The sequence below is a fragment of the Notothenia coriiceps genome, unplaced genomic scaffold (assembly GCF_000735185.1).
Source record: "Notothenia coriiceps isolate Sejong01 unplaced genomic scaffold, NC01 NC01_scaffold00029266, whole genome shotgun sequence".
NCBI lineage: Eukaryota > Metazoa > Chordata > Actinopteri > Perciformes > Nototheniidae > Notothenia > Notothenia coriiceps.
The window spans coordinates 6465-18996 of NW_011361967.1; the positions used below are offsets into that span (position 1 = coordinate 6465).

Sequence of the window (12532 nt, forward strand, 5' to 3'; positions counted from 1 at the left end):
TACACAACCCCTGGTACCAACCCTGTATAAACCGCGACAGGACGCAACCTGTTGTGCTTCGCGTAAGAACTGACCGTCGTTTTGCTTGTTTAGTGTCGTCACGAGAGACGACGAGACAGGTTAGTGTTTGTTCTTGTCAAGGAGGATTTCTTATGGTGACAGGCAGTTACACTTCACGACAACACAAACACTTTACGGGACAACACAACACTTTACGACAACGCAATGCTTTACGACATCACAAAGCTTTACGACATCACAAAACACTTTACGACACCGCAAAAACACCTTCTACACACCCGCAACCACTTTACGACACCGCAACAAGACTTACGACGCGCAAACACTTACGCGCCGCAAAACACTTTACGACGCCCAAAAGACTTATGACATCAACACTTTACGACACCACAAAAACTTTACGACCCACAGAATGTGAAGTCCCGGTGCTCGATTATTACGATTGCGCTCCTCATTATTTTCCAGTCGAAGTGTTTTGCAACCCTCAAATGCCCGCACCAAACGTTAAGGAGGTCGGTTAGTATCACACACTCAGAGCTCACAGCTCCTCATATCTGTTCAGAAACTGGACAAAAGTTAAACATGTACAAACCACAGACTGTCTATGTCATGGCGAATACAGTCGCTGCTTTATTTATGTCTGTATGACGTTGTTGTGAGTGTGTACGGAGCAGCTACAGGTTAGTTTAGCCTAATGGATCCGATTCCATTCAGAAAACACACATTTTAAAAGCTTTTCGCCTGCCGTCTTGTCTGCAGACTTGTCAAAGCGTTAATTCATGGTTTTTACTAACCGTTATCAGTATGTAGTTACTTCGGCATCACTTTGAAACGTGTATTACAATTACATCACGGTGAAATATGTTCATTTGGTTGTAGTTGGTATCTCCCATAGGATTTACATGGAGATACGCCCCGCCCCCTCTCCAACGCGTCTTGTTTGAATGACAGGAGCAAACACAGCTGACAGCCGCGGTGAAACTCGAGCGATTAGAGCGATGCGAATATTGGGTAGTCTACCATAGTATTTACATGGAGATAAGCCCCTTAAAAACCATGAATTAATAAAGCATTAATTCTGTGTTTACTGCTGTCATTCAAACAAGACGCTGGAGAGGGGGCGGGGCGTATATCCATGTAAATCCTATCGTGATCGGATCCATCAGGCTAAACTAACCTGTAGCTGCTCCGTCCACACTCACAACAACGTCATACAGACATAAATAAAGCAGCGACTGTATTCGCCATGACATAGACAGTCTGTGTTTTGTATATGTTTAACTTTTGTCCAGTTTCTGAACAGATATGAGGAGCTGTGAGCTCTGAGTGTGTGCTAACAGCTAACAGCTGATGTGTTGGGCCAAGCGTCATTTCTTGACTGGCAGCAAAAACAACCAATCACAGCAGTGCTTCTCTGGCTGGCTCTGTCCAATCACAAACAAGAAGTGTTCTACCTAAGGAATACCCTTTCCGTCCAATGTGAAATGGTGTGTTGTTTTGTGAAATGCTGTGGTGTCTTGCACTTCAGGGCCACCGTATAATTCTTTTTCATTTTTCAAGCTACGAGATGTTTTCCTACGTTTCTCATGAACAATTATGTCTCAGGAGTGTAGGGTTTGGGAATTATGGCAGGGTTTGGGAATTATGGCAGGTTTTAAAAAAAATATGAAGGCGGATTTCAAGCTGTCCTCCACTCTAGCTTTGAGATCACACACTCTAACGTTAACGAGCTGCGCAATACACATTAATGTTAAAATCTGAAGAAGGCCTCTTTACCAAGGTCTGAACAATGTTTAATGTTTCTAAAAGTATGAATCTGATTTCAAAGTTGTTTAATATGAATAATGTCAGAAAGATGTGTAACATTTTAAAGTTGGAATGAGGTTTCTGAGTGAAAGTATGAAGGAACAGTAAGCAGTTGAAGTCGCATGAAGATTTTTCAAGTCTGAAGAGTTTCTCCATTGACTTCAATGTCAACAATTTGATGAATTATGGGATATATCGCTGGAATTATGAAAGTTATGAATGAGAAAAGTAATAGCAATCGATTCCCGACCGAGCTGAACGTTTTGATGTTTGAACGGAGTTTGTACGATGTGGAATGTGGGAGAAGAAGATGGCAAAAATAACCTGCCGGAATAATAAACAATTTTGTGCGTAGCATAACAAGTAGTTGGAATGCTGTATCAGCATTCCCACTAAATTAGTTATCACTTGGGCTTGGCAGGTAACGCTGATGTGACACCCCCTGGTACCTTTGAATGACAGGTGTCCCAGGAGGTTTTGAGGGGCTTTCTGAGAGTCACTGGCACACCACAGATGGTGCTTTTTGTTTTTCAATAATCAGTGATGTTATGGTGTATTACATGAGACCTATGACTGGCCATATGTCCTTACACAACCTTTCCATTTCCCAAGATGATTCTACCAGACAGTGGTGCACACTCTTTTGTACATTGTGTTTTGTGTTAAAACTCACTACTCAACCGCAAGGGTAAGACATTATTTAGATTGTTTATTTAGGAAGCTGAAATCAATGTACTACAAGTAAGGACAATTCTTGCATTCCAAATATTACATAATTTTTACAAAATCATTGTCAAAATGCAGGCAGAATGATCCGCATTATTGTGTATGTAGCATCTTCTGTTGTTCCATGTTGAGGTGAAATATAATAGTATTTTATATGTGGTTTGTTGTTTTATATTTAAAAAGATAGTTATCTGCTTTGTGTTTAAAATGTTGCCTTTCAAAGTGACCAGTAACGACAGCTGTCAAATGATAGTGGTGCAGTGAAAAGTACAATATTTGTCTCTGAAATGTATTGTATCAAGAACCTGAATCACTCATGTAAAGTACATGTACCACAGTGTTTGAATAAGCTACTAGGTTACTTTCTACTACTGCATGCTGTTTTACAGATGGCTTTGAATGGCATTTGAGCTCATTTGCATTGATTTATGAAAAGTACCTGTAGTAAAATAATAACCATTCCCCTCGTAATTGGTGTACAAGCCTCAAATCATCTCCCGCCCAACTGGTTATGGGTCGCCTGAGCTGTGGGCATTGGTTATCTGACATTTTGTACACACATTGTTGAGATGTTTTCGGGTTTGACTTGATGGTACTCAACTTTTCTCAGTCAGGTGTTCAGCTCGCTGTAAGCTTGTCAGTAGCATGAGCGTACGTGTCTACGTGTGACTGAATGAGAACAGAAGGCGGTAGTGGCCCTGATGTGTGTTGCCAGTGGATTTCTCCACAGAGATGTAAGCTTCTTAGACGCAGTTAAAAATCAGTGTGGGGTGTTGTTTTGTGTGTTAAATGAGTAAAGGTTGGTGGGTTGACCATGCACACCTGAGAACAAGCCCATTGGTGGTGTTGTTATGAAGGCCACAGATTGAAAACATGGCCCATATCTAATTTATTTATAGTTGCTTTCATGTGGAAACTTTAAACCTGAGACATGCAAGTTCAGAAACCAAATTTCCGCCTGGTTGTACACCGTCTAGGAATAGGAGTATGACTTTAGAGAGGAACTCCCTGCTTGTGAATGCTGCTCCCCTGGCACAGGGAACGAGGGCACCAGCGTCCTGAGGTAATAACTTTTAATGAAGCACACCTACGGGAGATGAACCCTGGTGTCATAATGTCATAACTGTGGCTGAGATCACACACCAAATACTTTGTTCATGCCGTTCCACTACACTACTTCTCCATCGGGGATTAGGTTACACAACTATTTGACTCACTGCCCGTTGGCATAGAAATAAGATGTATATGAAATAGGGCTGTCAGTAAAGATTATTTGTATTATCTACTTATAGATATTTGAAATGTATTACTGGTTAAGTCTATAAATAATAATGAAAGTTATCTATGACAGCAGTCAAAAACCATATCAGTGTACGTTATTAGCGCTGCAATGATTAGTTTATTAGACCACTGGTTATCATCTGTTTTTCATTCAAGTTTATTCTTATTCGACAGTTAACAGTGAAAAGGCAGATAGGTAATGGGGGAGAGAAAGGGAAGTATGATGTTAAAAAAGTCCTTGGTTTTGAATTAAACTAGCCATGTTCCATGAACTCTATTATAACTATTTGGCTGCCAAGGCTTTCCAAATTTGTGAGAATTTGCTGTTTTGTTGTTTTCTAATTTCAAAGGGAACTAAATATCTTAGGTTTGGGACTTCATCAAACAGGATATTTGATGAGCTCTATTAATCAAGCACATCCTCAGATTCATTTGTATTGAAACAATTGTCACTGGCAGCCCTTAATAAGGTTAAACAGGAAATAGTAGCCGGGTTTGAACCAGCAAATATTTTGTATTGCTCCCTGAGAAATGACTTCAATGACCGTCTGAGCAGTAATCTGGAATGTCTGAATGTAAATCTGATTAGTAAATGACTAGAAGGCATTACAAAGTAACAATCATTGTTTCCTTTTTGTAAGATCAAACCATTTTATGTACCTTATATGAAGCCCACCAGGTTTCAGTTTGTCTGTCTGTTTAAGGAAAGGTCAAAGGTGAGTGATGTGTTACAGAGGTGGTTTGGAATTAAGTCTAAATTTAGTCCTAAATCCTGCGGCTTTAGAGAGACACTGAGTCAATACACTGCAGGCTTTGTCTCTTACGCAGAGTATTGTTCAATTAAGGTCAATTTACTCTCAGGTAAATCAATTGATACGGTTCTAAATATAACTGAAACTGAAAGTCACATCATGAAGATAAAAGCTTTATTGTAAAGCATTTATTCAGAGATTGTGGTGAGCCTGCATTAGGTTGTTGGCCCCAATGTGGTTTTTAATACAGGGGTATGTGGGAACCAATGGAAAGGTTTTGACTTTTGCCTAGAGCTATCTTTGGATGTAGTTAATGGATCTCTTTCAAAGCTCTTTGTCTGCTGTGTTGTTACCTGAGCATAGATTAAAATATAAACCAGTATAGTTATTTTTTTGCCGGACCTTGACTGGACAACTCCCTCTTTTTGTCTTAAAGCCCCATTTCCTCTCAAATGGCCTTTACTTCCTTCCTTCCTTCCTTCCTTCCTCACACTCATTTCACTTCAATTCAATAATGACTTTTGTACATATATTTTTTTCCTTATTGTCGCAACATTTCTTTGTTTGCCTGCGTCTCCTACGTCCTCCTGCTCCCCCTTCCTTCCCTTTTCTTCCATCTTCTCTCTTCTTTATTACATTCTCCTTCGAGAAACCTGCATCCGTCCTGGAGGTAGCTGGATCTGAGACGTTTTCAGACTCAACCTTTACGCCTCCTGTGCCTTTCCCCTCGCCCCCCTTTTGTGTTTTTACATTTCAGCGTTTGTGTTTGGCTGTGAAACAGCAGGGAGTTCCCCCTCATTAGATACGGTTTCTGAGTCTTTGAGGATACAAGTGTATCACTGGCAGGATGCGTGTCTGCAGAGGCACAGCGAATGTGAGTGTTTGACGTAATTTAAATTCATGGCTGAATACTGATCGGTGTGTGTGTGTGTGTGTGTGTGTGTGTGTGTGTGTGTGTGTGTGTGTGTGTGTGTGTGAGAGAGAAAAATATAGCTTGTCTTAGCTGGTGGGGAATTCCGCAGTGCTGCTCTTCTGCTGCTCCAGCTGTGCTCTAGACTACCCATTACAACCCTCACTACTTTCACTGGTGGACAGAAAATAACAGTCTCACTGCACTCTCTAGCTACAACACATTACTTAGTGTCACATGTGCTGTTTTGAGGCACTTGCAGGACATCAGATGTGAGGAAGACTCATTGTTATGGCAGTTAATCTTGTTTTCAAACCATGGAAAGTGGATTGACTGAAGCCATTTTTTTTCTTTCTTTATCATTTTCTTATGCCCCGTCACCATGGTAAAAAGGGTTTGACGTTATGTTGTCCCTGGTGCATTTATATAATGCAAGGATGCATCTCTGTTTAGACATTTGCAAACAAAGTCATAAATAGGAGATTAGTTGATACCACTTCTAAGAGGTTGCAAGACAAATAAATAAATATGTAGATGTGACAAAGATAAGCGTAACATCGAGAACATTACATTAGAGAAGCTAGAGTGTTTTTGATTCAAACACGAAATGTTTATAAATCATGTGGTTGGATCATTTTCTCATAGACTTCAATCAAATCTGCTTTTTCTTTGCAACCCGAGGAGTTGCACCCTGCTGGGCCTTTAAAAGGATGCATGTTTAAGGCACTTCACTTTTCAAACCTGATAGTTGCGGCTTGCTAGTAATTCATTCACATAAAGTGACCTGTGTAGAGTTGCCAACAGACACAGCTTCCTTTGAGATGTCGCCTGCCAAAAACAGGTTTGAAACCACTGGAACAGATCACCTGTTTGGTATGCATTGGCAGGTACATTGCTGTAGGAAAATACTTGCTAATTAGCCTGTTAATTTGTTTAATTAACGTTGTTATTAGCATTACTGTTTATGTTTAATGTCAGCCAGCCCGGGTACCTGACTTGTTTTCACATTTGATCTGCCTTTAAGGCGGTGCATTGTACACCGCTGTTATCTAGGCCAGTGCAGCATGGATTTAAACTGTAAACAGTGCCGTGCTATTATAGAAGATCCTTGTCTGACAGATGATGCTCGGAGACTTCAGAGTGGTTCTGGGTACTCTTAACCAGAAGCACTGACTCAGCAACCCCCACCACCGCCACCACCTCCCAAATTTATGTCTGACTGGAGTTACTATGACAACCAGCATGAGACTCGCAGCGAAGACTTGACTCTCTTATCTCGTTGTGCTTGAAGAGCCAGGTGTAGGCCTACATTATGTCCACAAATGGAAGTACGCTCCATTAAAATCCCATTACGTACCATTTCAGAAGAAAAAAAAGTAATTTAAAGCTTGTTTTCTGTTCTGCCTCTGGTGAGAGGCAACATTGGGGCAAGGTAAACAATCTTGATGTTTTATCTCTGATTTGGCCTTATTGTTGTAAATCCTTGGTTTTGAAAAAAGTCATTGATACATCTATAATGCATTTGATTACAACAATCTATCTTTATCTTAAACATCAGGGCTTTTCTCAACAATGATCCTTGTATTACTTCCACTAAGGAGGGCCTTTGGTTTTTTAAGGAAACTTTATCTAATGGGCGGTAAAATGGGCCATGGAAGAACCCAATAAATGTTGGACCTGGTCTAAATCCCTGGGTCGTACACACATTTTATATCACCTTCACAAACAATTCTGATTGCACTAGCCAACCTATTTGGCCCTTATAGTGATCAAGAGCAAATGTCAAATAGCGTTAACAGAACTCCAAACAGGACTCAGACTAACGGATCGCTTCCCTCTGAATATGATTAACTGAATACTTCGGTGGTCAGTAAAAGGCCGCTCTCTCGCTCATAATGGAAAGTCAGATGCTGTTTGATTTAAACAGACAGTCAATCAATGGTCAGCGTCACAGCCATTAACCAGTTGTTAGAAGGGTGATCGATAAGCGCCTGCTTGATTTGGTCAGCTTCTCTGGTTCCCCACAATCACTTCAAGGACTTTGTGTTCAATGTGTGAGTGTGCGTTACTTTCTGTTTGTCGATGCATTGCATTGTCAATTGTGTGCATGTACTCCCTGATGCAAGACTCCAGTACAGATGATAGAAACATGTCCCAACATGCCCTGACCCGACACACGTCAAAACACACAGCCTTTGTCTGCCTCTATATGAAGGAGACAATGGCCAGCTCCTGTTTCCTAGGGTTAAAAGGACATTCAGACCCCAGCTGCACTCAAAGCTTTGGCACCATGACAATTCTCTGAATACTTCACATTTTCCATAGATAAGGCACGTTTTGAGCAGTAACCTTTTAATCACCGGGAACTCAGACCATGCATACATGTTTGGTTTCATGGGTCCTTCTGTATATGTAAATAAGTTTGTCTGTCCCTGGCCTTGCTTGTCTGAGTGCCAGAGATTACTCATTGGCAGATTAATGGATTGAGCTGACCCAGTAGCCGGCTGCATGAAGCCCTTTGTGGACGACCGCCCCAAAGCTCAAACACTGCCCGTCTGTGGGGCTCTCCTGCTACCAACCAACACCACAGGGGATTGTTCTGTTTCCTACATACACATATAAAATCACACAGAATAAAAGATGATCAGATATAAAGTTTAGTTACAAACTGACCTCTTTATCTGAGGGTGATTGTGAAAAACTCATGCGCTTTTTTTGTTTTTCTTTTTAGAATATTCTCCTATCTAGATGTGGTTACACTGTGTAGGTGCGCCCAAGTATCAAAGGTAAGCACTTCATCCCACATTCAAAACCTCCTTATATACTCCCTAAAGTATTGCATTTTGTGATTCTAATTGATGGAATGATGGAAATTGAAACCGGATTACCATTACCAAATTCTTTAGAAATGTCTATAACATAGTGCCATCTGCTGGTTAGTTGTAAATGGGCCCCTGTTCGTAGTGCACTGCAGCTCAACGTTTTTTATGATTGAGGTTTCAGGGCTTGGCACTTGGGCTGTGAATGCAGAGCTATGGTGGCTGCTTCTCATGTTCATTTATTTCTATTGGGAAAATGTTACTTCTCTCCGCCTGTGACAAAGCAAAATTACTGTGAATACAATATATCAGACACCTGGGGGAAAAAAACATTGTAATTTCTTGGAGCCAAAGGACATGTTTCCAAGAGTCTGTTGTTGTCTGACCAACATTCCAAAATCAAATAATTTCCAGGTAACGACGATATACATCAGAGAAAACACCTTTAGATTAAACAGATGGGTACAGGAGTGAAAACAGCAGCTCGTACACTTTCTCCACTACCAACAAAAACAGAACGTGTTAAGGCTGCACTGTATGAAGAAAATATTCCATATTTGATAATACTGAATAATAATACTTGCAGCAATTAAACAGAAGTTAAAATAATCTTTCTTTTGATTTATTTAGCTTTCAGTGTAATGCTAAAATACAACAACAAAAAAGCAGGTTGACATTGCGATGACAATAAAAACAATACATTTTGCAGCCCCAGAAAGTGGTCCTAGTTAATATTTAGACAGATTACACTATAGGGGTTGACTCACTATGTTTATTCATCTCTCCTGCATATTATGATCACCATTCACCTCCCCCCCCCACCTCTTTCTGACCCACATCTCGGACTCTGTCCACAATCTGTGTGTCACCCTCTCAGGCGTGGAATGTCCTGGCCCTCGACGGCAGTAACTGGCAGAAGATTGACCTGTTCAACTTCCAGACGGACATTGAGGTGTGGGGTGTTTTTTATGAGAGAATAAAAGGAAGCGTGAAGTGGGTCAATGAACTGTGTTTGTGTATGTGTGTGTTTGTATACGTGCTACACGTGTGTGCTTGTTGAGTAGCTTTATCCAGCCCAAGGCTTAACTCGGGGTCGGTAGGCTTTGGTGCCGACTGTGACGTAACAGCTGATCCTCTGTCCTGTGGACCAAGTCATATCACTCTCTCCCTCTCATTACCCTCTCCATCTCTCTCTCTCAGGGTCGGGTGGTGGAGAACATTTCGAAGCGTTGCGGAGGCTTCCTGAGGCAGCTGAGCCTCAGGGGCTGCCTGAGCGTGGGAGATGCCTCCATGAAGTGAGATTGTCATTGTCACTCTGGCATTCAATGTGATGAAACAAGTGTGCTTCTGCTTTGACATGTACCAGAATATCATTGTCTCATTATTTAGATTAATTGCTATTGTTGTTTAATGTAACTATGTCAATGTGTTAAGCGTGATTATTTAACATTTAAGCAGCTTGGGCTTCTTCGGTCCCAGGGGAAACTCTATTTTCTGCTTCCGTTTAATCTCACTTCACTGTGTACACACACAAGAACTAAACAAAAGAATAACAAAGGGGGTCTAATGTTTTTACATGATACCCTAGAACCTCTTGTTTCACTTGGTTTCACTTGAAGATATCCATTACAGTACCATAAGTACAAGTTTTTTGTTCTTCGGAGAAAAAAAACATACAGTAGCTGAACGGCAACCTCCCAAGGGCCTGAAGACGACTGTTCATTGGCTCCTGGGCAGCTCCCAGCATCACAGTTCTTATTTAATCAATGAAGCAACTCTTGTGTAATTCCCTTTCTCCCTCTCTACCACTCTCTCTCAGGACATTTGCGCAAAACTGCAGAAACATCGAAGTGTTGAACCTCAACGGCTGCACCAAGATCACAGACAGCACCTGTCTCAGCCTGAGCAAGTTCTGCTACAAACTCAAACAGCTAGATCTCACTTCCTGTGTTTCCATCAGCAACCACTCCCTCAAGGCCCTCAGGTAGCACCCGCACACTTTGTATCACCCTGGTTAACCAAACCCATATCTCAAAACCACTATGTTCTCTGCATACACCTTCCCACAATAAATATAACAATATGGTCATTTTCCTTTGGTTCACACGTCCGGTTTCTTTGGTCTCTTTCTTCATATGCTCAGCGATGGCTGCAGAATGCTGGAGATGTTGAACCTGTCTTGGTGTGACCAGATCACACGTGACGGCATTGAGGCTCTGGCTAGAGGCTGCAATGGTTTACGAGCACTGTTCCTCAGAGGCTGCACACAGGTACGGTTATTTATTCTTTCAGTGGGTATTTATTTTATATTTTAATTTTATTTCCAACATTGAAAAAAAAGTAAGTACCGGTAAAAAAAACACAAGAATACTTAACAAGCATCTACAGCAAACTCAAAAAAGAAAATAAGTAAGTAATGCTCATAAAGGAGTAGAAAGAAGTGAATACTTATAAAGTCCTACCTCTTTTTAATATGTAATCTAACACTGTTCTACCTTTCTTCCTCAGTCTTCTCCATACACGACTCTATCAAATCAATCACATCAAATGAAAATTGACCAATTGTTAACCATAAAATACCAATGTTTATTAGTATTTGTTTGGATGATTAAGACATTATCCCTTGTATTGACATGCTGTTGTGTTACCTGCTACCAGAGCACAGTGATTAATCGAAATGTACTGTAAACAGGGTCCTCTGATGGTGAAGAGAGCTCACATTATGCTTCTCCATAGGATCATTTGTAAAACACATTGTAAAGCTACAAAAAACAAATAACTTTAATTTACCAGATTACGTGAAGATCTAGTAAAAATCACTGGAGAGGTGTATTCACATTCCTCAAATAGGGGAGATGTCTGTGCACTTCCCTTGAATCTGAGAATCCAAAATATACAGGGCAAACTATATATGCAATAACATCATAAAATCGTTCTTGCCTGAAAAATATATATTGTGAAACCTCCTTGAATTGTCTTTTGGGGCTCACAAATAACAGCGTGGCATGTCAATGGGCTTATCACATTTTAAAACAAGGGCCTAATATAGGAAATGTTTCCTTAACAACACACAAAAACCCAGAAACATTTAACAAATATTGATCCAGGTGTTTGAATACCAATAATATGCTTTCATTTTTTTAACCCAGCTGGAAGACGGAGCATTGAAACACCTTCAGAAATACTGCCCAGAACTCACCACCATCAACATGCAGTCCTGCACGGTCAGAGAAAGCTTTGGTCGTGGGATGGGGGCAGGGAGATAATAACGCATGAGGAATGTTTTTGTATGCCTCCTTGTTTTTGTAATTTGTTTTCTTCTTCTGTTGCCTCTAGCAGATAACGGATGAAGGCCTGGTCAGTCTGTGCCGAGGATGCCACAAGTTACAGATCCTTTGTGTGTCTGGCTGCAGTAACATCACTGACGCCTCCCTCAGTGCAATGGGACTCAACTGTCCCCGACTCAAGTGAGAAAAACACACAAAAGCTGTCCCGCCAATCTTCACAAGGACACCAACAGCTCAATATCAATATCCACAAAATATCCTTCTCAGTTTTATTCTCCAAAACAGACAAGATCAACATAAATATTTCTAATTTTAGCTTTTTGAATATGCCATAATTAACAGAATCCTCCTTTGCATCAGGACTTCCATATGTTTGTTAAAATGAAACAAATTCATCAGAGCAACCACTTTGGGGAAACCAAGGAAAAAAGGTCCCACACATTGTCAAAAGCTTTTTTATTTATTTTATTGAACAGACAAGGTTACAATCTGATAAGGATCTCGGGCCTGGTTCAAACTAATCCCCCTCTGCTGGTTAAGATTTTTGATTACCACAACATACTGAACCATAAACTTCAAGTAGCCTTTTCATGTTTTTGTGTGCGACTGTGTGTCCTCAGGATCCTTGAAGCTGCACGATGCTCACACGTTACGGACGCTGGGTTCACCGTGCTGGCCAGGGTGAGTCTCTTTTGTTTTCTTTTCTGTGACCCTCATGCCCGGCGCCGTGGGAGGGCCAGGGAGGGCCAGGCCCTCCCATTTGACATTCCTGCCCTCCCCCAATAAACACGATTTTTATTATTTATAAAAATTAAAAATATATATTTTTTTAATTATAAATACACTGTGAACTTTTATGCTACGATGTATGTGATGTCAGATAGTAACTAAAAAAAGATCGCAGGCTACGTCAAATAAATTCATGTGTCT

General features: G+C 40.8%; 1 protein-coding gene across 1 annotated transcript in view; it reads left to right on the plus strand.

Annotated features, from left to right (window-relative positions):
- LOC104958754 (F-box/LRR-repeat protein 2-like) overlaps window positions 1-12403 on the plus strand; it is a gene marked incomplete at its 5' end in the record, with an annotated part of 15253 nt that extends 2850 nt beyond the window's left edge. Inside the window, 8 exons of the mRNA XM_010786544.1 lie at window positions 8228-8282; window positions 9193-9267; window positions 9516-9610; window positions 10135-10299; window positions 10459-10585; window positions 11465-11539; window positions 11655-11782; window positions 12223-12403. Coding sequence (XP_010784846.1) covers window positions 8228-8282; window positions 9193-9267; window positions 9516-9610; window positions 10135-10299; window positions 10459-10585; window positions 11465-11539; window positions 11655-11782; window positions 12223-12388 — 886 coding nt within the window. The remainder of the gene's footprint in view (window positions 1-8227; window positions 8283-9192; window positions 9268-9515; window positions 9611-10134; window positions 10300-10458; window positions 10586-11464; window positions 11540-11654; window positions 11783-12222) is intronic.
- Between the last annotated feature and the right edge of the window lie 129 nt (window positions 12404-12532).